Source organism: Rhinopithecus bieti, unplaced genomic scaffold, assembly GCF_001698545.2.
Source record: "Rhinopithecus bieti isolate Rb0 unplaced genomic scaffold, ASM169854v2 scaffold_10347, whole genome shotgun sequence".
Taxonomy (NCBI): Eukaryota; Metazoa; Chordata; class Mammalia; order Primates; family Cercopithecidae; genus Rhinopithecus; species Rhinopithecus bieti.
This window is the reverse complement of record NW_016806836.1, coordinates 508,775-532,993: the sequence shown is the minus strand read 5'-3', so window position 1 is coordinate 532,993 and position 24,219 is coordinate 508,775. Positions and strand designations below refer to the sequence as shown.

The 24,219-nt window shown below is 47.6% G+C and overlaps 1 protein-coding gene across 1 annotated transcript in view; it reads right to left on the bottom strand.

Moving 5' to 3' along the window:
- The window catches only part of ZMYND8 (zinc finger MYND-type containing 8), a 152,753-nt gene that overhangs the window by 121,996 nt on the left and 6,538 nt on the right, over nt 1-24,219 (bottom strand). The window contains 1 exon segment of the mRNA XM_017877885.1: nt 21,659-21,729. Within this exon segment, the coding sequence (XP_017733374.1) occupies nt 21,659-21,729 (71 nt within the window).

Sequence of the window (24,219 nt, the reverse complement as noted above, 5' to 3'; positions counted from 1 at the left end):
AGCACACAGCTGTAGTCCCAGCTACTCGGGCGGCTGAGGCAGGAGAACTGCTTGAACCCAGGAAGCAGAGGTTGCATTGAGCAGAGATTGTGCCACTGCACTCCAGCCTGGGTAGCAGAGTAAGAGTCAAAAAAGAAAAGAAAAATCACAAGATCCCTCCACATAGGACCCCCTGTTTCCACATGGAACAATCCTCCTGCCTGCCCACTTTGGGTAGAACTCCAGAATCTCTGTTTGCCAAGGTCTCCATTATTCTTAACTTTCAGATAATTAAATCTATAACTTACTGATTTTTTGTTTGTTTGTTTTTCCGGAAACAAGGTCTTGCTCTGTCGCCCAGGCTGGAGTGCAGTGATACAATCACGGCTCACTGCAGCCTTGACCTCCTGGGCTCAAGTGATGCTCCGGTCTCAGCCTCCCACGTAGCTGAGGCTACAAGTGGGTGCCACCAAGCTCAGCAATTTTTTTTTAATTTTAGAGACGGGGTCTCACTATGTTGCCCAGGCTGGTCTTGAACTCCTGGGCTCAAGTGATTCTCCTGCCTTGGCCTCCCAAAATGCTGCGACTACAGGCGTGAGCTACCATGCCTACCCCAGATCATTAAATCTAACCTTGAAAGGCCCTTAAAGGGTCTAACAGGACAGGGGAAGCAGAGAAAAATAATAAGGTAAAGAGAGGGGTCAGAGACAAGGGATGTTTTGCTAGGATGGCCAGGTTCTAGAAAGTTCAACCCCATTATACAGGTATTGCATAAGTTTTTTGACATTTTTATAAGCATGGAGAGGGTAGTATAGACAAAAACATACCAAACTGTTATCACTGGTTACCTGGGCAGGAGAGTTTTAGCTTTTCTTTGTACACTTTGGCTTGTTGTCAAGGAGATACACTGATTTTATCCTTTGAAAGGAAAATCCAATAAATCTTAACCCCCACCCGCCCCCCGCCGCCCCGCAAAAAGTTAATTCGTTTCTTTTTTTTGAGACAGAGTCTCACTCTGTTGCCCAAGCTGGAGTGCGGTGGCATGATCTCAGCTCAATGTCCCCCAGGTTCTCTGGGCTCTCTGTCTCCCAGGTTCAAGCGATTCTCCTGCCTCAGCCTCCCAAGTAGCTGAGATTACAGGCGCATGCCACTACACCCAGCTAATTTTTGTATTTTCACCATGTTGGCCAGGCTGGTCTTGAACTCCTGACCTCAGGTAATGCACCCACCTTGGCCTCCCAAAGTGCTGGGATTCCAGGTGTGAACCACCGTGCCTAGACAAGTTTGTTTCCAGTTATTGGAAGAGATCCCTTATTCACAAAGCATTTAATGGGCACTACCATGAAATGCCAGTCCCTCGTTAGTCTAAAGAGATGAGAGTTATTTGGTCTATCAGTCTAGAAGAGACACACAGGTAAATGAAGAATTACGATAAAGCATGTTGAAGGGTGGAGGGAGGACTGCCCAGCTCCCCGGCATATCCTGTGGAACTTGGTACCCCAGTCAGGTCTAGGTGCCAAGGGGGCCTGGCAATAAGGGAGTTCAGCAAGGCCTGGATAAAAAACACCAACTTGCAAAGATAGAGGACCGCGTTCTCTGCAAAACTTTTCAAAGAATAGGCAAGCTCAGGAGGCAATGACCAAGCAAAACTTAAACTCAATAATCATGCATGGAACATGTTCAGTGCTGTGTCCCCTGGTGACGTAGCTTCACCTGCAGCATTCAGCACAGCATGCACAACAAATCCATTAATCTACTAAGGCTATGGAACAGTGTGATCCAATCAAGCTTGCTCAAATGATGGCAATGTTCTCGATCTCTTCTCTATCAGTGCTGTCTAATAACAGCAGCCTCTAACCACCTGTGGCTGTCAGGCACTTGACACGTGGCCAGGGCAGCTGAGGAATGAACTGTATTTTGTTAACGTAATTTTTTTTTTTTTTGGAGACGGAGTTTCGGTCTTATTGCCCAGGCTGGAGTGCAATGGCATGATCTTGGCTCACCGCAACCTCCTCCTCCCAAGTTCAAGCGATTCTCCAGCCTCATCCTCCTGAGTAGCTGGAATTACAGGCATGCACCACCACGCCTAGCTAATTTTGTATTTTTAGTAGAGACGGGGTTTCTCCATGTTGGTCAGGCTGGTCTCAAACTCCGACCTCAGGTGATCCACCCGCCTTGCCCTCCCAAAGTGCCGGGATTTACAGGCATAAGCCACCGCGCCTGGCTTGTTAACATAAATTTAAAGAGCCACATACAGCTAGTGGCTACTGCGTTGGCTGGCACAGCTGCAAAAGCTTAATATTAAGACAAAGAAGCACGACTGGCAGGCGAGCAGGACACTGCGGAATCATCCACTCATCCCAATTTGCCTCTAGGGACTGAGTAGCTGAATTCAAGGCACCTGATGCACAGAAATGTGACTATGGAATTGCCTTTCATTCTTCCTTTAGTCTAGCTTGGCAGTTTTTAACCCTTTAGTAAGAATACAAATTTCTGATCAAAGCTGAATACTTTCATGGGCAATTAAGTACTTTGAAGAGTGATTTTTGACTTTGTAACCTAAAAGAACTTCTCTGTGGGAGACTGTAAATAAAGGGTTCAGGCCAAGAGAGGGCCTGGCTCTCCATGGACACGGTGAGGATGGTCCTCACGAAGGTCAGTCTGGAAGGCAGTGCCAAGTGTGTCTCAGCAAGGTGCACATCACAGGACTCTCACAGGGCCGGGCAGGCTTTCCAGGAGAGACAGATGCTGCAGGGCCCCTGCAGTGCAGTGGCAAGATTATAGCGCATTGCAGCATCCACCTTCTGGGCTCAAGCTATCCTCCCATCTCAGCCTCCCAAGGAGCCGGGTCTGCAGAGACAGGCCACCGTGCCTGGCTCTCTTTTTTTTTTTTTTTTTTTTTAGGAACAGGATCTTGCCACTTTGCCCAGGTTGGTCTCGAACTCCTGGGCTTAAGCTATCCTCCTGCCTCGGTCTCCCAAAGTGCTGGGATTACAGGCGTGAGACACCATGCCCCTAAGGCTGTGTTCTTAAGGAGCCACTGCAAATATAAAGGAGAGTGGGACAATCCGACTTGTGTTTTAGAAGGCGCCCATTAGAAGTTATACTAATATTTCAGAAAGGAAAGACACCGGGGGAAGAGGCCATTTCAAAGAGTACTATATCCCTAGAGGGAATAGAAAGGCCACCAGTGGCTTTGCAGAGAACAGACACTTGAGCTGGGTAATTATTTCCAGGCACTGGATTAATGCTGAAAACAAAGCCATCCTCTCTAGCCGAAAGGCTGCTTTTACTTCAGTCTCTAGGATAGAAGTTCTACCCATCTGATAGACAGAGCCAAGTCATTCGTTCATTCAAAAAAATATTTATTATATGCTCACCAGCAGCAGGCAAGGTGGTAGTAAAACAGGATGAACAAAAGCGAAAGGCAGAACTCATCCTCATTTTGAGCCTTAAAACTGATGGGGAGTAAGGAGAGGAAGGCGAGGAGGGGACCTTCAAAGTATGCGCAAAGGCCCTGAGGCCAGAAATGGCTCTCTGATGGATCTGCACAGTGTGGTTAGAGTAGAGAGAAGGGGAACACTGAGAGAATGGAATACGGAGAGAATGCAGACTAGCAAGATGGGCAGAGGCCAGCATAGGAGGGTTTTGGGATTGTGAATCTAAAAGCCAAGGAGAAAGCACTTGAGAGTTTAAAGTAGGAAAGGATAGCCAGGAAGATGCTCTTTTCAAAAGACTGGGAGGGTAGGGCAGATGGAGATACTGAGAACAACTACAAGGCCACTGTAGTTCAATGGTGATAGGTTGGTTGAAGTGGAGTGACATTTAGGATACGATATTCTGGCCGGGCGCGGTGGCTCAACCCTGTAATCCCAGCACTTTGGGAGGCCGAGACGGGCGGATCACAAGGTCAGGAGATCGAGACCATCCTGGCTAATACGGTGAAACCCTGTCTCTACTTAAAATACAAAAAACTAGCCGGGCGAAGAGGCGGGCGCCTGTAGTCCCAGCTACTCGGGAGGCTGAGGCAGGAGAATGGCGTGAACCCGGGAGGCGGAGCTTGCAGTGAGCTGAGATCCGGCCACTGCACTGCACTCCAGCCTGGGTGGCAGAGCAAGACTCCGTCTCAAAAAAAAAAAAAAAAAAAGGATACGATATTCTTAGAAAATGACACAAAAGGGCAAAGAACAGAAAACTGGGGAATGAGTCCCTATCTCTGGGGATGAAGATGTGAAATCTCTCATGGACATCTTGAGTTAGAGACGCCCATGAACAGGCAAGGCGGTCAGGTAGGCAGCTGGCCCTCTGCACCATGACTCAGAAGCAATCTAGGTTGGAAACATAAATGTCTGAGTCATAAAACTCCAGATGTGGGCAAGATCACCCACAGAAGGAATATGCTAGGGGAGACAAGGACAGTGACAAGCTTTCAGCGACTCCAGCATTTAATGGCCGGAGAGAGGAGGAGAAGGTGCCAGGGAAATAGAAGGAAAATCAGAACTGTGGTGGCAAAGAAGGCAAAGAAGGCAAAGGAAGAGAGAGTGTCCACAAGAATAATCAGCATCTCCAGTACTGCAGAGACAGTGCGGCAGATGAGGATGGAAAACCTCCCCTGGAAAAGGCAACACAGAGTCTCCAGGAAGCTCAGTGGGGATGTGAATGTGGAAGGTCAGGGTGGAAGCCACATTGGAGCTGGCAGAACAAAGACATGAATACAGACGCTTCTAAGAAGTTTGGCTTGCTGGACACAGTGGCTCACGCCTATAATCCCAGCACTTTGGGAGGCTGAGGCGGGTGGATCACGAGGTCAGGAGTTCAAGACCAGCCTGATCAACATAGTGAAACCCCGTCTCTATTAAAAATACAAAAGCTAGCCGGGCATGGTGACACGCACCTATAATCCCAGCTACTCAGAAGGCTGAGGCAGGAGAATCGCTTGAACCCGGGAGGCAGAGGTTGCAGTGAGCCGAGATTGTGCCACTGCACTCCAGTCTGGGCAACAGAGTGAGACTCCATCTCAAAAAACAAAAGGTTTGGCTTTAAAGAAAGAGTACAGAAATACAGCAGTTGCCGTAGTAGGAAAAGATGTGGGGGTCAAGACGGCAGAGAGGGGAGACAAGTGCCTTTAAAAGTCTGTGAGTCCAAGCATGGCGGCTCACACCTATAATCCCAGTACACTGGCAGGCCAAGGCAGGAGGATCACTTGAGCCCATGAATTGGAGACCAGCCTGGGCGACATAGCAGGACTCTGTTGCTACAAAAAATTAAAGAATTAGTCGGGCATGGTGGCATGTACAGGTGGTCCCAGCTACTCAAGAGGCTGAGATGGGAGGATCGCTTAAGCCCAGGAGTTCATGGCTGCAGTGAGCTGGGATCGTGCCACTGCACTCCAGTCACTCCAGTCTGGGCAACAGAGTAAGCTCCCATCTCAAAAAAAAAAAAGAAAAACAAAGACAACACAAAAAATTTAAATGTGTATATTCTTCAAAAGGTTAAGAGTTACCCTATGACCCCACAATTTCACTCCTAAATCTATACCCAAGAAAAATGAAAATGTGTGGTGTCTGCACACAAACTCAGACACAAACACTCTCTGCAGCATTATCCCTACTAGCCAGAAAGTGGACACAACTCAAACGCCCATCAACACACACACAGATAAACAAAGTATAGCATATTCATCCAATGCAGCATTATTCAGTCATAAAAGGAAATGAACTGGCCGGGCGCGGTGGCTCACGCCTGTAATCCCAGCACTTTGGGAGGCCGAGACGGGCGGATCACGAGGTCAGGAGATCAAGACCATCCTGGCTAACACGGTGAAACCTCGTCTCTACTAAAAAATACAAAAAACTAGCCGGGCGAGGTGGCGGCGTCTGTAGTCCCAGCTACACGGAAGACTGAGGCAGGAGAATGGCGTGAACCCGGGAGGCGGAGCTTGCCGTGAGCTGAGATCCGGCCACTGCACTCCAGCCTGGGAGACAGAGCGAGACTCCGTCTCAAAAAAAAAAAAAAAAAAAGGAAATGAAATACAGACACTCCTCAACTCATGATGGAGTTACAGATGATAAACCCATAAAATCAAAGTGCCGGAAGTCAAAAAACGAGGCCACACACAGTGGCTCATGCCTGTAATCCGAACACTTCAGGAGGCTAAGGCCAGAGGATCACTTGAGCCCAAGAGTTCCAGACCAGCCTGGGCAACACAGTGAGACCTCTGTGTCTACAAAACATGTATTTTAGATATATATTTATATATATATATATGTAAAAGACAGAGAGAGAGATAAAAAAGACAAATGCATTTAAGGCAGACATAGTGTGGTACACTCCTGTAGTCCCAGCTACACCAGAGGATCCCTTGAGCCCACCATTGCACTCCAGCCTGGGCAAGATCGTGAGACCCCATCAGAAAGTAAGGCAGGCAGCACTCTGGGAGGCTGAGGGAGGCAGATCACTTGAGGTCAGGAGTTTGAGACCAGCCTGGCCAACATGGTGAAACCCTGTCTCTATTAAAAATACACGGCAGGGCACGGTGGCTTATGCCAGTAACCCCAACATTTTGGGAGGCCGAGGCAGGTGGATCACCTCAAGAGATTGAGACCATCCTGGCCAACATGGTGAAACTTCGTCTCTACTAAAAAAATATAAAAATTAGCTGGGCATGGTAGCACGTGCCTGTAGTCCCAGCTCCTCGGGAAATTGAGAATCGCTTGAACCTGGGAGGCAAAGGTCGCAGTGACCCGAGATAGTACCACTGCACTCCAGCCTGGTGACAGAGTGAGACTCCGTTTCAAGAAAAAGAAGAATACAAAAATTAGCTGGGCGTGATGGTGCTCACCTGTAGTCCCAGCTACTCGGGAGGCTGAGGCAGGAAAATCACTTGAACCAGGAGGCAGAGGGGTGCAGTGAGCTGCAATTGCACCACTGCACTCCAGTGTGGGTATAAAAGTGAGACCCCATCTCAAAAAATAAGAGAAAAAAAAGGAAATTAAGGATGGGAAGGAGGGAGGGAGAAATGAATAAATAAATAAATAGGCATCTAATATACCTAACCTAGGGAACATCATAGCTTAGCCTAGCCTACTTTAAACGTGCTCAGAACACTTAGAGTTGGGCAAAATCATCTAATGCAAAGCCTACTGTATAACAGTGTTGACTCTCGCATGTAATTTATGGAATACCATAATGAAAGTGAAAACAGAATGGTCGTATAGATTGTTTGTTTATCCTTGTGATCATGTGGCTGACTGGAAGGTGCCTGGCACCCCAAGAGAGTCTCATACTGATGCTAGCCAGAGAAAAGATCAAAAATCCCAAATGCCAAGTACTGTTTGTACTGAACGTATCACTTCCGCACCACTGTAAGTCTGGGACAGTCTGTACTGATGATCTACGCTACAAGAATGTGGATGAGCCTTGACAACATTATTCAAAGTGAAAGAACTCAGACCAAAAGGTCACATACTGTATGATTCCATTTATATGAAATGTCTAGCATAAGCAAATCCACAGGCACAGAAAGTAGACTGGTACTTGCCAGGCACTGGGGTAAGCGGGGAATGGGAAGTGACTGCTAATGAGTATGAAGTTTCTTACTGGGGGTGATGAAAATCTACAACTGATTGTGATGCTGGCTGCACAACTCTGTGAAAAAAACAACCCAAAAAAAATACATATATATATATATTTTAGACAGAGTCTTGCTCTGTCATCCAGGCTGGAGTGCCGTGGCGCAATCTTGGCTCACTGCAACCTCCACCTCCCGCGTTCAAGCAATTCTCCCGCCTCAGCCTCCTGAGTAGCTGGGATTACAGGCGCCTGCCACCACACCCAGCTAATTTTTTGTATTTTTAGTAGAGACAGGGTTTCACCATGTTGGCCAGGCTGATCCGAAGTCCTGACCTCAAGTGATCCACCCACCTCGACCTCCAAAAGTGCTGGGATTACAGGCGTCAGCCACCACACCCGGCCTCCGTGAAAATACATTAAAAACCATAAAACTATTCACTTTAAACAGATAACTGGGCCAGGGGTAGTGGCTCACAACGGTAATCCCAGCACTTTGGGAGGCCAAGACAGGAGGATCGCTTGAGCCCAGGAGTTCAAGACCAGCGTGGACAACATGGTGAAAACGTCATCTCTACAAAAAAACATAAAAATTAGCCAGGGGTGGTAGTACACGCCTGTAGTCCCAGCTACTCAGGAGGCTGCAGTGGGAGGATCGCTTAAGCCCAGGAAATCAAAGCTGCAGTGAGCCGAGATCACCCCACTGCATTCCAGTTTGGGCGACAGAGAGAGACCCTGTCTCAAACAAACAAACTAACAAAAATAAAGGAGAATTGTATGGTATGTGAATTATATGTCAATAAAGGTTTTGGGTTTTTTTTGAAGTCTGTAAAGTGCTGGATCTTTAGGTTCCCAGGAAAGCCCAGGATAGGTGAGGGAAGTCACAGGAAGCTGAAGGGGGCTTATTATCATTCCACTCACCCCCTCACCGCCATGACACCTGGTCTTTCCAAACTGATAACCTCAAGTCATTGGTAAAGGATCCATTACCAATGGAGAACGATGATGGAATGACTATTTTAAACTCTCAGGCAATAAAAAGTACCCAGATCTCTAAAAGGCCTCAGCCCTGATACTCTACAGGCATTTAGAGAGGAAAAAGAAGAGATGGTTCTTTTTAAACTAAGCTTAAAACAGTCGATTTTAGATCACAGTCTTCTAGAATAATAATAGCCACATAAACATATAACGTGGGTCACGCTTCAAAAATGGGGCAAACACAAGGTTTGCATGAGTGAACCACAAAGCTAAATTGCACAGACACTGCCGACAGGATTCCTTGAACAGATGCACAGTAGAGACGATGCTGGCCAAGAGAAGGTAGATGATTTCTCATTTGCAAAACCATAATCAGACATCTTCAGAGTTCTGGGATATTTTAGACCTTGTTAGGAGAGGAACAATCTGGTAGTCATCTAACTCACAAATAAATTCTTTCCACTGCACAGTACATGGATGGCACTTCTTGGGCTGTCGGAGATAGAGAGGAGCCAAAATACGGTTAAAAATACTGATGCTCATTTTTTGAAAGAAAAATTCTCAGCACTTCTGCATCGCGCTATGATTTAAAAGTGTTTGTGGTTATATTTTCTGAAAGAGTTTCCTTGAAAAATGACAGAAGGTCTCTATCTCACAGCCGTCCTCATAAACAATCCCTTTGTGAAAGTCTTAATTTACATACAACAGTGAGAACAAGGATCCTGTGCTAATTAAGGTCTGGGGCTGGTTAGCAAATTGCTATAATTGTATATTCTCTAGCATCCTGTCTCTGAAAACACATCCATACCCCGGCAAATCTCAGCAAGAATGATACTGTTCAAGATTTTAATATCTTGGGCTTCCTTCCGCTGCATCTGTGCGTGTTTCCAAGTCTTTCATTCCCTTGTGCCGGTGACATTACACAGACATTTTTAAAAATGGTTTCAGCTTTGGCAGGCTGGCATCCACACACCACAAGCATTACCACAAAACGCACACATGGCAAGATCAAGACGCAAGCAGCCCAAACAGGGGAGCCTTTGTATGGAGACGTGAATTCAACCCGCAGAGTACATCATTTCTCAGGCTGCAAATCCCTGGTCTTCAAGGCACTTGTTCTGACTCACACATGGTGAGGCCAAATTCTGCAATGAATTGTGCCATGGCCAATGTTGCACAGGGAATGCAAAATGACAGCCCTCGGCTTCTTCTGACCCGGAAATGTGTTTTGTTGGGTTCACGCATGATCTTTAGAGAAGCCAGTCTACATACACATTTCTAAATCAGGCAGTTTTACAGGGGAAAAGAAAATCCCAGCTGGCCACAGCGGGTGATATTTCTGCTGGTCAGCAATCAGATGGAGGCACCCTCCCCACTTTGGCACACTCTCCCATTCACCAAAGCTCCCCTTCCCCCTGCATCCCCAGCCACAGTCACTGATCTACCTGCTGGGCCCTTCAGGCATTTGACTTGCAACCCTTGGAATACAGGTCATGGTTAAGTACAAAGGTTTGAAATCTAGGGACCTTAAACACTCTTACCAAAAAAAAAAAAGCAAACGATTTAGAATCTAGGGGACCGTAACACACTCTTATCAAAAAAAAAAAAAAAAAGGTTTAAAATCAAAGGGCAGGGTGTGGTGGCTCACGCTTGTAACCCTAGCATTTTGGAAGGCCGAGGTAGGTGGATCCCTTGAGCCCATGAGTTCAAGACCAGCCTGGGCAACACAGCAATAACCCATCTATAAAATTAATAAATAAAGATAAAACCTGACCCTAGTTCCATCCTTACTTTGACACTTCCTTAATTCATCTGAGCCTCAGTTTCCTTAACTGCAAAATGGGAATGACACACCCACATCATGGAATTACTATGAGAATTAAATGAAGTAATTTGCATATCATGCCCTGGAGTACTCAGAAAATATCAGCCACGCAAACACATCTGGCATCGAGATGGCACTTCCCATTCATGTAGGAGCATCTTTCAGCAGGATCATTACCCTTGGACACAAATGTCAACCTGACATCCTGAAAGCTCCAAAACTTCGTCTCCTGAGAGCTAAAGCACTCTACTAAATGCCAAGGCTGGCATAATGGCAATGACTGGCTTGGGAATTACTCAGTTAATAAGTGAGTACATGTCAAGGGGAGAGGGGCGTAAAAACTGAAATTCAGTTAGAGAAACTGAAAGGTCACATGGACTAGATGTAGGAATAGGACTGAGGAATTGCGCACCAATTGTCAGTTTCTAAGTTTCCCAAGGAGAGGATGGCTCAGCGCCTGTTTTCTAACTGCAAGTAGAGAAAAACACGTTGCCAGGTTCCTAAGATGGTAGAGGGGTCACCTTATCTCCTTTTGAGGACCCAACTCTTTCCCAGTGGGGACAGCGTTAGTGAGTCCAGGTGTCCAGGATATTAGCCCTTCCCTGGCCAGAGGGCAGAGACATGCACGTGGACTTTGTGCTATTGTTCCTGAGGCTCTGGGCCGGCTCTACTCCTGAGAGCGGCCTGGACCTCCAGCCTTCCCACCAATGCCGTGGGAGCAGCTTCACACCAACAGTCCATCCCTTTCCTGCTCAGAACCGAAGGACCCTGACCTGGGTCATGTCACAGGGGAAGAGAGTCCCTAAACTTCCCAAGAAACGCAGGCTGGAGGAAAAAAAACATGTTCACTGAGCCTGGAGATCATCCCACTGTGGACGCTGAGATCACTGGGACTGAACAAGAGATAAGGCTTCATCCCGGTCAGCTTCACAGAATCATATTTTCACTATGTAGACTTCAGCTCTGGGAACCTCAGCAACCCCGATCTTAACCCCAGGCCTTTGCATATTAAGCCAAGTGGCTCCACACAAAGGTGCTCCGGGGGCCGGGCGCGGTGGCTCAAGCCTGTAATCCCAGCACTTTGGGAGGCCGAGACGGGCAGATCACGAGGTCAGGAGATCGAGACCATCCTGGCTAACACAGTGAAACCCCGTCTCTACTAAAAAATACAAAAAAACTAGCCGGGTGAGGTGGCGGGTGCTTGTAGTCCCAGCTACGCGGGAGGCTGAGGCAGGAGAATGGCGTGAACCCGGGAGGCGGAGCTTGCAGTGAGCTGAGATCCGGCCACTGCACTCCAGCCTGGGCGACAGAGCAAGACTCCGTCTCAAAAAAAAAAAAAGGTGCTCCGGAAACAGAAGCTACCACCACCAAGTGGCACAAGAGCTCAGTTTCACATAACGACAATCACCCCAGGGAATCCTTGGGGAAAGTTCGCCCTCAAAACAGGGTGACCCCTTCCCCTCAATGATTCCCTACCAAAGGAAGAATTCCCAAGCACCCGAGAAAATCCTTCCAAATACCTGCAGAACAGCTTCTTCAAACGTTGCAGAGGCCAACAGGACAGGAAGCTTGCAGGGAAGTGCAAAGCACCGGACTAGATGGAAAGAAGCAAATTCCTATCTGGTCCCGAGCCTGCCTGTTGGGCAACTATACACAATTCTTTCTTGTTTTTTTTTTTTTTTTTTCCCTGAGACAGAGTCTCACTCTGTCACCCAGGCTGGAGCAAAGTAGCGCAATCTCGGCTCACTGGAAGTTCCGCCTCCCGGGTTCACGCTATTCTCCTGCCTCAGCCTCCAGAGTGGCTGGGACTACAGGCGCCCACCACCATGCCCGGCTAATTTTTTGTATTTTTAGTAAAGACAGGGTTTCACCGTGCTGGCCAAGACAGTCTCGATCTCCTGACCTCGTGATCCGCCCGCCTCGGCCTCCCAAAGTGCTGGGATTACAGGCGTGAGCCACCGCGCCCGGCCCACAATTCTTCACTGTGCCCCCTCTGAGCAGGGGGTCTTCCGGGCATGGTTTCCTCATCTGCCTCTAGACCTTCTTCCTAGAGGCTGCAAGTGGGGGAAATGGCAGAACACAGTCATTCTCACCACCTGACGGACCTAGCAACAAAAATTCACTGTCTCTAAGTTGCTGCGAATCAGCTAACATTTTTGAGCAGCCACCCTGTCTCAGAACCATTCTGAGTACTCTATCTGTGTAAGAAAAGTTCATCTTAGCTATAACCTTCTATCTTTGTAAAAAGATAGAAGGTTTCTATTTACAAAAGGAAACTTAGCCACAAGTAATAACTCAGCCAGAAAGGGGGCAAGACAGAACCAGGAAATCTGGCTCTAGAAGCCAGGTGTTTTTTGTTTTTTGTTTTTTGTTTTTTTGAGATGGAGTCTCACTCTGTCACCCAGGCTGGAGTGCAGCGGCGTGATCTCAGCTCACTGCAACTTCTGCCTCCTGGTTTCCAGCGATTCCCCTGCCTCAGCCTCCTGAGTAGCTGAGATTACAGGTGCCCGCCACTACGCCCGGCTAAGTTTCTATTTTTAGTGGAGATGGGGTTTCACCATATTGGCCAGGCTGGTCTCAAACTCCTTACCTCATGATCTGCCCGCGTTGGCCTCCCAAAGTGCTGGGATTACAGGCGTAAGCCACCCAGTCAGAAGCCAGGTGTTTTAAACCTCAATGGCACCGGCCTCTCAAATCAAAGGGATAAGTAAGCATGGTGGTCCAGGTGTGCTTAAAGAAGGAACTTGAAACCATGGTGCGCACTTACAGTCCCAGCTACTCGGGAGGCTGAGGCAGCAGAATCGCTCAAGCCCAGGAGTTAGAGGCTGTAGTGTACTATGATGGCAAGAGCACTGCACTGCAGCCTGGGCAACTCAATGAGATTCCACGTATTTAAAAAAAGAAAAAAAAAAAAAAAAAAAAGGCCGGGGCGCGGTAGCTCACGCCTGTAATCCCAGCACTTTGGGAGGCTGAGGCGAGTGGATCACCTGAGATCAGGAGTTTGAGACCAATCTGGCCAACATGGTGAAACCCCATCACTACTAAAAATACAAAAATTAGCTGGGTGTGGTGGCGCATGCCCCAGTTACTCAGGAGGCTGAGGCAGGAGAATCACTTGAACCCGGGAAATGAAAGTTGCAGCGAGCCAAGGTCGAGCCACTACACCCCAGCCTGGGCAACAGAGCAAGGCTCTGTCTCAAAAAATATTTTTTTTAATGTAAAAAAAAAAATACAGCAGCCAGCATTCTAGCAGAGTAACAAATAAGAAAATACAAAGTGAGGACAAAGGCTATAAACAAAATCAGAGTGACAGAGGAACCCTCTGGATGCTGGGAATGTTTAATTATCTTGATCTGGGTCATGGTCCCACGAGCATGAACGTGTGCTAAAGTTCATCAGACTGTACACTGCAGATCAGATTAAAATGTACCACAAAACAGTAAACGAACGGTGGACAGCAGAAGCCAGCCTTCTCACTGTTGGATTAGGACGTTACAGAGAAACCGGGAAGAAGGCTAGAATGATCCATGCAGTAATGGGAAAAGGTCGAACTAGAGAATGAACTCATGTTTAGCTGATATAGACACAGATGGACATATGTAAAAATGTTTACACAGTATGTGTATATATCCTTCTTTGTTGTCCACTGAGAGAATCTAGAAGCAAGGTGGCTCACACCTATAATCCCAACACTTTGGGAGGAGGCCGAGGCAGGCAGATCACTTGAGGTCAGGAGTTCGAGACCAGCCTGGCTAACATGGCAAAACCCCATCTCTACTAAAAATTAAAAAATTAAACAGGCATGGTGGTGCACACCTATAGTCCCAGCTACTTGGAAGAATGGGGCAGGAGAATTGCTTGAACCTGGGAGGAAGGGGTTGCAGTGAGCTGAGAGTGTGCCACTGCACTCCAGCCTGGGTGACAAGACAGAGTAAGACTCCATCTCAAAAAAAAAAAAAAAGAGGCCGGGCGTGGTGGCTCAAGCCTGTAATCCCAGCACTTTGGGAGGCCAAGATGGGCAGATCACAAGGTCAGGAGATCGAGACCATCCTGGCTAACACAGTGAAACCCCGTCTCTACTAAAAAATACAAAAAACTAGCCGGGCGAGGTAGCAGGCGCCTGTAGTCCCAGCTACTCAGGAGGCTGAGGCAGAAGAATGGCGTAAACCCGGGAGGCGGAGCTTGCAGTGAGCTGAGATCCGGCCACTGCACTCCAGCCTGGGCGACAGAGCGAGACTCCGTCTCAAAAAAAAAAAAAGAGAGAGAGAATCTAGAACAAAGACATTCTAGTAGCAATGAGCACACTTGGCCGGGTGCAGTGGTTCATGCCTGTAATCCCAGCACTTTGGGAGGCCGAGGCAGGAGAATCACAAAGTCAGAGTTCGAGACCAGCCTGGCCAACATAGTGAAACCCCATCTCTACTAAAAATACAAAAATTAGCCAGGTGTGGTGGTGCACACCTGTAGTCCCAGCTACTCAGGAGGCTGAGACAGGAGAATCATTTGAAACCAGGAGGCGGAGGTTGCAATGAGCAGAGATCGTGTGCCACTGCACTCCAGCCTGGGCAACAGAGGGAAACTCCATCTCAAAAACAAACAAACAAACAAACAAACAAAATGAGCATACTTAGTGCCCAGATCTTGGCTTCTAATATTATTCTCCAATAAAAGAAACCAGGATCCACCGGGTGCGGTGGCTCACACCTGTAATCCCAGCACTCTGGGAGGCCGAGGCAGGTGGATTGCCTGAGGTCAGGAGTTCGAGACCAGTCTGGCCAACATGGTGAAACCCCGTCTGTGCTAAAAATACAAAAAAATTAGCCGGGTATGGTGGCACGCACCTGTAATCCCAGGTACTCAGGAGGCTGGGGCAGAGGAATTGCTTGAACCTGGGATGTGGAGGTTGCCGTGAGCTGAGATTGCACCACTGCACTCCAGCCTCCGCGACAGAGCAAGACTACGTCTCGGGAGGGGAGGGGAGGGGAAAGCAAGCAAGCAGGATCCATAGAGAAATGGATGATTTTAGGGCTGAGGCAAAGACATACAAAACGAGCCTGGAGCATCTTAAATAGTGCCAGAAGGCAAGAAAGTGCTCAATAATGGCTGGGCGCGGTGGCTCAAGCCTGTAATCCCAGCACTTTGGGAGGCCAAGGCTGGCGGATCACAACGTCAGGCGATCGAGACCATCCTGGCTAACACCGTGAAACCCCATCTCTACTACAAATACAAAAAATTAGCCGGGCGAGGTGGCGGGCGCCTGTAGTTTCAGCTACTCGGGAGGCCGAGGCAGGAGAATGGCGTGAACCTGGGACGTGGAGCTTGCAGTGAGCCGAGATCACACCAGTGCACTCCAGCCTGGGCCACACAGCAAGACTCCGTCTCAAAAAAAAAACAGAAGTCCAGGCGCAGTGGCTCACGCCTGTAATCCCAGCACTTTGGGAGTCCGAGGCGGGNGCTAACACCGTGAAACCCCATCTCTACTACAAATACAAAAAATTAGCCGGGCGAGGTGGCGGGCGCCTGTAGTTTCAGCTACTCGGGAGGCCGAGGCAGGAGAATGGCGTGAACCTGGGACGTGGAGCTTGCAGTGAGCCGAGATCACACCAGTGCACTCCAGCCTGGGCCACACAGCAAGACTCCGTCTCAAAAAAAAAACAGAAGTCCAGGCGCAGTGGCTCACGCCTGTAATCCCAGCACTTTGGGAGTCCGAGGCGGGCGGATCACGAGGTCAGGAAATCAAGACCATCCTGGCTAACACGGTAAAACCCCGTCTCTACTAAAAATACAAAAAATTTGCCGGGCGTGGTGGCAGGCGCCTGTAGTCCCAGCTACGCGGGAGGCTGAGGCAGGAGAATCACTTGAGCCCAGGAGGTGGAGGTTGCAGTGAGCTGAGATCGTGCCACTGCACTCCAGCCTGGGTGACAGAGCAAGACTCCGTCTCAAAAAAGAAAAGAAAAGAAAAAAGCAAGTGCTCAATAAATAAATAGGCTGCTCTGGCATGGTGGTTCACACCTGTAACCCTATGGGAGGCCAAAGTGATAGGATCACTTGAGCCTGGGAAATTCAACACCAGCCTGGGCAACACAGCGAGACTCCGTCTCTACAAACAAAAAGAACAAAAAATAGCCAACTGTGGTGATGCGTGCCTGTGGTCCCAGCTACTGGGGAGGCTGAGGCAAGAGGACTGCTTGAGCCCAGCAGGTCAAGGCTGCAATAAGCTGTGATTGCACCACTGCACTCCAGCCTGGGCAACAGAATGAGGCTGTCTCAAACGAACAAATAAACAAACCCCACAACGATGGAGTCTGTCAAGGGGACACAAGAGCCAACAGAAAGAGCTCCCAACTGCCAAAGCTGGAATTATTTGAGCAATAAAATAAATAAGTAGTACTGGATTACAACTCACAGTATAAAGTAGCCATCCCAGAGTCCACACTGATAGAGATAAATGACTGAATAAATACATAAGGGAGAAGAGACCAATACCCTATACAGAAGAATTCTAAATTTTTATTTATTTATTTATTTTTTTATTTTTTTTTTTGAGACAGAGTCTCACTGTCGCCCAAGCTGGAGTTCAGTGGTGGAATCTCGGCTCACTGCAACCTCCGCCTCTTGGGTTCAAGTGATTTTTCTGCTTCAGTCTCCCAAGTAGCTGGAATTATAGGCATACGATGTTTGTATTTTTAGTAGAGATGGGATTTTGCCATGTTGGCCAGGCTGGTCTCAAACTCCTGGTCTCAAGTGATCTGCCCACCTTGGCCTCCCAAAGTGCTGGGATTACAGGCATGAGCCACCACGCCCGGCCCCCAAATAATTTATGTCAAGCCTCTGCTTTCGAGGAGGTGGAGCATAGCTCTTCACTCCTTAAGTGTGGGTGACACCGTGTGACTTCCTTCCAAAGAGCAAAGGATGGAAAGAGAAGAAAGCTCTACCATAGCCAGATGGTCATGGTCAACATCAACAGTGATAAATCTTTTTTTTCTTTCTTTCTTTTTGAGACAGTCTCATTCTATTTCCCAGACTGGAGTGCAGTGGCATAGCCTTGGCTCACTACAACCTCCGCCTCCACACCCTCCACCCTGGGTTCAAGTGATTATCCTGCCTCAGCCTCCCAAGTAGTTGGGACGAGAGGTGCCTGCCACCACACCCAGCTAATTTTTACATTTTTAGTAGAGGCAGGGTTTCACCATGTTGGCCAGGCTGGTCTCAAACTCTTGACCTCAGATGATCCTCCCGCCTTGGCCTCCCAAAGTCCTAGGATTACAGGTGTGAGCCACTGCGCTGGGCCAACAGCAATAGCTCTTATTAATAACACATACCCTTGGCCGGGCGCGGTGGCTCAAGCCTGTAATCCCAGCACTTTGGGAGGCCGAGACGGGCGGATCACGAGGTCAGGAGATCGAGACCATCCTGGCTAACACAGTGAAACCCCGTCTCTACTAAAATACAAAACTAGCCGGGCGAAGTGGTGGGCGCCTGTAGTCCCAGCTACTCGGGAGGTTGAGGCAGGAGAATGGCGTAAACCCGGGAGGCGGAGCTTGCAGTGAGCTGAGATCCGGCCACTGCACTCCAGCCTGGGCGACAGAGCGAGACTCCGTCTCAAAAAAAAAAAAAAAAAAAAAAAAAAAAAAAAAAAATAACACATACCCTTGATATGATATGATGAAAATGGCATTTTACCCTCTGTAGTCTTCTTCCTCCCCAAAACCCATAATCACTGTTTACCAGTCTAATCACGAGAAGCACGTCATATAAATCCCAATTGAGAGGACATCTACAAAATGCCTGACCAGTATTCCTGAAAACCGCTAAGTTCAACAAAAACAAGAAAAGTCTAAGAAACTGTCACGGCCAACGGGAGCCCAGGCAGACAACTAAACGTAATGAGGAATCCTGAGTGGGATTCTAGAACAGAAAAGGGACTTTCGTGGAAAACCGAAGGAAATCTGAATAAGGGATAGTCTTTAGTTTGTAATAACGTATCAAAATTGATGCATTATTTGTGACAATTACACCACACTGGTGTATGATGTTAATAATAGAAGAAATTTTGTGTGTGAAGCCAGGGGCTAACATGGGAACTCTTAGCACTATCCTCAAAACTTCTCTGGAAATCTAATACTACTCTCATATTAAAAGTTCATTTTAAAAACATAGAAAATTGGCCAGACATGGTGGCACATGCCTATAATCCCAGCACTTTGGGAAGTCAAAGAGAGAGGATCACTTGAGGCCAAGAGTTTCAGACCAGCGTGGGCAACCCACCACGACCTCATCCCTACAAAAAAAATTTTTTTTAATTACCCAGGTGAGGTGGTGTGCACCTGTAGTCCCACCTACTCAGGAGGCTGAGGTGGGAAGATAGCTTGAGCCCAGGAGATTGAGGCTATAGTGAGCTTTGAGACCAGGAGATCAAGGATACAGTGAGCTATGATCATACCAGTGCACTCTAGCCAGGACAATGGAATAAGACGTTGTCTTTAAAGAGAAAAAAAAAAATTTATATAGTTATTAGGCTAGTAACGTAGGTACGTACATGCCCGCTATATACACACAGCACACACAACCAGAAAATGACCAAAATGACATTCCCCTTCAGACCCTAGGTGGCCCACCCAGCAAAAGCTCCTTGAGGAGCCACCAATCGAGAGTAAAGTCTGAGCATCCAAATGAGAAATGGGCCCAGGACTGCTCGCCGGGCAAAAGACAGCACAGGGGCCCCAAGAAGAAGCCAAGAGGAAGGAGGCCAAGGAGCTCAAGTAAAGAAACTGGCAACAAAGAGAACAGAACGTGCACAAAAGGAAACAAACAGGTAACAGGCTGGCGCAAGGTAGGCAGGTCAGCGGTGGACTTCCAGAGCGCTGAGTGGAGGGTACTGGAAAGTCCATCAGAGAAGGACGTTAGGCCCAAACCGAGAACCAGGAACCTGCATCCACCTTTTTTTTTGAGCGCGGTGTCTCGCCTTGTCCCCCCAGGCCTGGACTGTGGCAAAGGCATGTCATCCAGCTCACTGCAACCCTCCCGCGCTCTCTAGGTTCAAGGCATGCTCTCGGCTGCCTTCGGCCCCCCTCCCCAAGTAAGCTAGGATTGGATAGCACATGCCACGCAGCGTCCAGCCTAATTTTTTCGTATTTTAGTAGAGCACAGGTTATCAACCCGTGTTGGCCCAGGCTGGTCTCAAACCTCCTGAAGTATCAGGCAATCCACCCAGCCTCGGCCTCCCAACAGTGCCTAGGATTACATAACAGGTGTGACCCCACCACACCTCAGCCCACTTTTTTTTTTTTTTACACAGAGCCTAGAGATGGGGTGGGGGGGGGGGTCTCATTAAGTTGCCCAGGCTGGTTTCGAACTCCTGGCCTCAACTGATCCTCCCACCTCAGTCTCTGAAGTAGCTGGGATGATTGGCATGTGCCACTGTGCCTGACCCCAATCCACGTTTTTGAAGCGTGTTCTGGCTGCTGAGGGGAGAGGATAGGAGTAGGAGAGAAGAGAGAAAGAGACAATGGTCCCTCAGCTTGGTCATGCTTGGATAGAATCTAATGCAACACCCCACATCACAAATACAAAAATGAAGGGACACAGCCAGTGTCCAAGCCCCCTGGGGAAGGTAAGCAGCAGAACAGGGACAAGACCTCCACCTCCTGGCCTCCTCTCTTCAGTCCCTGTCTCCTGCTGGACCACATTTGATTCTGACCACAACAAGGGGGCTGAGAAGCGGCTGAGAGGCACGTGTTCCCGCAACATCAAAAACACCTCTGAGAGAAGGTACCTTCCTTGCTCTGAAGTCCCTGGTGGCTCAGCTCTCTTCACCATCAATGGATCTGAAACCTCCTGCCACCCGGCACAGGCTGGGTCGCGCTGTGATGAGGGAGCAGCAGCCCTCTGCCTCCACCCAGCCTCCTCCTGCTGCTCCCCAGCACAAAGCACCCACCCAGTAAAGCCAGGCCTTCCCACCTGGGGTGCCTCCCCTCCTGTGACCGCTGCCAGAGATCAGCAGCCAGCTCCCACTTCCCGGGTCCCAGCCTTGACTACTGGACCCCCAACTTTGCCCCAAAATGACATGCTTTTTTTTTTTTGAGATGGAGTCTTGCTCTGTTGCCCAGGCTGGAGTGCAGTGGCACGATCTCAGCTCACTGCAACCTCCGTCTCCCGGGCTCAAGTGATTCTCCTGCCTCAACCTCCTAAGTAGCTAGGATTACAGGTGCATGCCACCATGCCCGGCTAATTTTTGTATTTTTAGTAGAGCTGGGGTTTCGCCATGTTGGCCAGGCTGGTCTCGAACGCGTGACCTCGTGATCGCCTGCCTTAACCTCCCAAAGTGCTGGGATTACAGGCATGAGCCACCGTGCCCGGCGACACGCTGTCTTACAACAATCCTCAAAATGCTTTTGGTTTCAGACGCCTTTAGGAAGTCACTTTGTGCAACACTCTGCAGCCATATGAGAACCTCCTTCCAGTAGTCTGCAGTAACCCTGTCCAGCCTCTTCCTCCCTTCCCCATAATCCCCAGTGCAAGGCTGTGTGTTCCAAGCAAGCACACAGTGACTTGTTGATGGAATGAAAACACCTTGGTACAACCATTAAGTTTGGAGATGAGCCTTTTCATCAACCAAAGATACGAAAAATACTCTAGTAGCTCATTTGTAAAAGCACCCTGAAGGTAAAAGTGAGTAAATGCTTCCTTTTGGGAAGCCTCATAAAACCTCTTTCACACAGACCAAATGAAAAGTACCAGTCCCTCAATTAGAAGATATTCAGGAGTCTACTCTAGGCTTGTGAATAAACGCATAAATTGTTTTTGCCCTAATTTGCTAAATTTTGAAATAATGCAAACACTGGCCCCAGCATCCCAGCAAGCTCTACATTTGCTTTTTATCTCTAACCCAAGATCACCACTTTCCAATGAAGCGGGCTGACTTCATCCCACTTCTGGGATTCCAAAGAGGCCTGTTGTTAAAATCAGAAAACAAGCGGCAGCTAGAGGCTCTGGTGGCTTCCAGAACACGCTTTATTTAAACTGTGGCTTCTGAAAGTCACCCTGCGGAGAGGTAGCCAGCCACCCTCACTCATGACACACAGGTAAAATTCACTGTCAGGACACCTACACAGACACCAGGGAAAGAAAACCAAAAGGAGGAGAGTTCTCCATAAATTAGGTTCATTCATCAAAAAATCTTATATCTGAAAATCCAAGAAGAGTTACAACGTCAGCTCAGAGAGCCACACTTCACTGCTCCACAACAAAAAGAAATTCCAATTTCCTCCTTAGCTCTAGAATAGATAAACCAAGATTTTTACTCACCTTTGGAGCGAGTAGAGATATCCATGCCCTCTACCACCTCCTGTTCTGTTTTTATTTCCTCTTCAGCCAAGCTGAAACAGAGCAAATTATGTTCATGTTTAGGAAGGCTGAGAACTGGCCCCATGGGGGCAGCTATTGGGAAGTTCTAGCAACAAACCCACCTTAAAGACATTCCCTCATCCTTATCCAGGGCTGGGGGAAGGAAACCCACACCTGATTTCAATAAAGTGTGAAGCGTCCTAAAGGAGTTTTTTAAGACACTAGGTTTTTTTTTTTTTTTTTTAAAGTCAAATTACTATTCCAGTTGTTATGCTATTGGGGAATGCAAAAGGCAATTTTTTAGACACACAATTACAACCTACCCCTGTGGGCCAATGAGAACCCAGCCTTCAAATAAACAAGCTTCTCATTGTTAACACAGGGTTCAAAGGCAGGGAGGTTGGAGGGGTTCTGCAGGGTATCCAGAATTCTGATCTCCGAATACTTTAGGGCAAAGAGTAACATTTCCCATACCTCCCCCTAAATCTTACAATTCCCTGATGAGGCAGGAACATGAAAAAAAAAAAAAAAAGATATAGGTTAAATTACAAAGCAGAAGAATATGCCCAGCTAGAAGCTAAAGACCTGCTCTCAAAACACTGAACCAAGGAGCACTGATTCCAGGAATCAGACCGGGGTCTCCACACTTCCAACACCCTGAATGCTTCCTCTCTACAGCAGGCACGGCTTACTACTGAGTTGTGACTAATTATCCCCCACCACAAAAGTGGAATGAGGAAGGATTATTCAAAAGACAAAGGCTAAGAGTGGAGGGTTGGGGAGAGAAGCAAATAAAGCAAGCCCCTTTGCTGGGAGGGTCTGTCACCCAGAACATTCTCTCTCTCGCTGCTGGAACTGGAGTTGAAAGAGAGCTGGCCATATAAGATCTTCCTCCTACAGAGAACTCACAAGCTAAACCAAAGGAAAAAAAATAGAGTTATGCTTTCATAGATGCAAATGGTTTGAGGTGCTAGAACTTTCCAAACATTCAGGCTGACACTGAAGCCGGGCATTTACTCCAGAAGCAATTCCATCAGACTGTGGTTCCACAGGAAGAAATGGGTGCATCACCAATTGATATGGCTGGAATTTTCCACTTGGAAGACTCAAAGCCAGGACAGGAAGGAGGCTGGGGAAGAGAGAATGTCCTGTTTGTGTTCCGTGGTCTGGGACTGTGACAACGCAAAAGGCCCAAAAAGACAGCCTCATGTCTCGAACCCTAGTATAAGGGGAAGATTTTAGGAGAGTTCCATGTTAGGAGGAGAGGATTTGGGATGGGAGCTAGATAGAAAGGAAACGATTATAGTTCAGAGTTAAACTATAGGAGCTTGGAGATGAAGAAAGGTAGTTGGTTTTAAATGAGAATATTCACATATTTAGCACTCTGATGCTGAGCCCCGTTAACAAATTCATTTACACAGCATCTGTAAAGAAAGCCTGCGACACAAATCACCAAAGAAACAACCGACATGTTGCCACAAATGGTTTTCATCAGGAGAAAGCAGCCTGCTAAATTTAAACACATCACTTATATGCAATAATACAACGGTGATTTATGGAAGGTGATTTCAGTACTAATGCTTTCTATTCCAACTTAAGGAGAAAACATTCTCAACTCAGAAACACACTCCGCCTGAAACATACACAGGTTGTCCAACTGGATGCTGTTGATGGGTTCTGGCTTTGGGTGACTGGAAATACATCTTAACAAAAAGCCCCATGCAGCCCTCGGAGATGGGTAGACAGTTCACTTCAAAGGAACAAATAGCAACCTTGATCTTTTCTAGCAACTAGAATTCTGTTTCCCTCTCTAGCATGAAGTATGTGAAATTCTAAACTTCTTGAAACCGATCCCATATTTTGAGTAATAGAGAAAACGCTAATCTGTGATCAAACTGAAATCTACAGTGGTGAGGAAAACAATTATGCAGAACTGAGCCCAAAAAACCCACTCGAAGGATTTCTGCAGCGATGAAAACATTCAAAGGTGTATTGATCATGGAGGAAGGCTGCATTCAAGGGAACAATTATTTGGCTTGTAACAGCCTAGAGGAGCTGAATACTTCAGGCAGGAATGCTGCTGAGAGACGAGGAAAATGCAAACTAGTTATGTGGTGGGTATTTGCTTCTGAGTTTTAAGATAATCAATGCTGGAGCAGAAGAGAGAGGGAAAAAAAAGTTAAGCTGTTTTATCTTTCCAAGTATTACAAGTAGGCACCATAATCACCCAACTTTAGCAATAGCACCACCAGCTTTAGCACAAGATTTCAAGCACAACAATTTAAGAAAACCATCTTTTTCACAGATCAGCAAACCATCCTTTCAAAAGGAACCCATGCACACACATGCATGCACACAATAACTTGTATTTGGCTAAAGGAAACTGCAGTGTCTATGCATTAAAAGGAGGGAGAAAAAAAAAAAAAAACTTCATTTACAAAAGCAAAGACCAGAATGCAAAATTAGTCATTTTGAATAGCCACATCTAACGGGACTTCCTTTTCCTATGCCACTGATTTCGG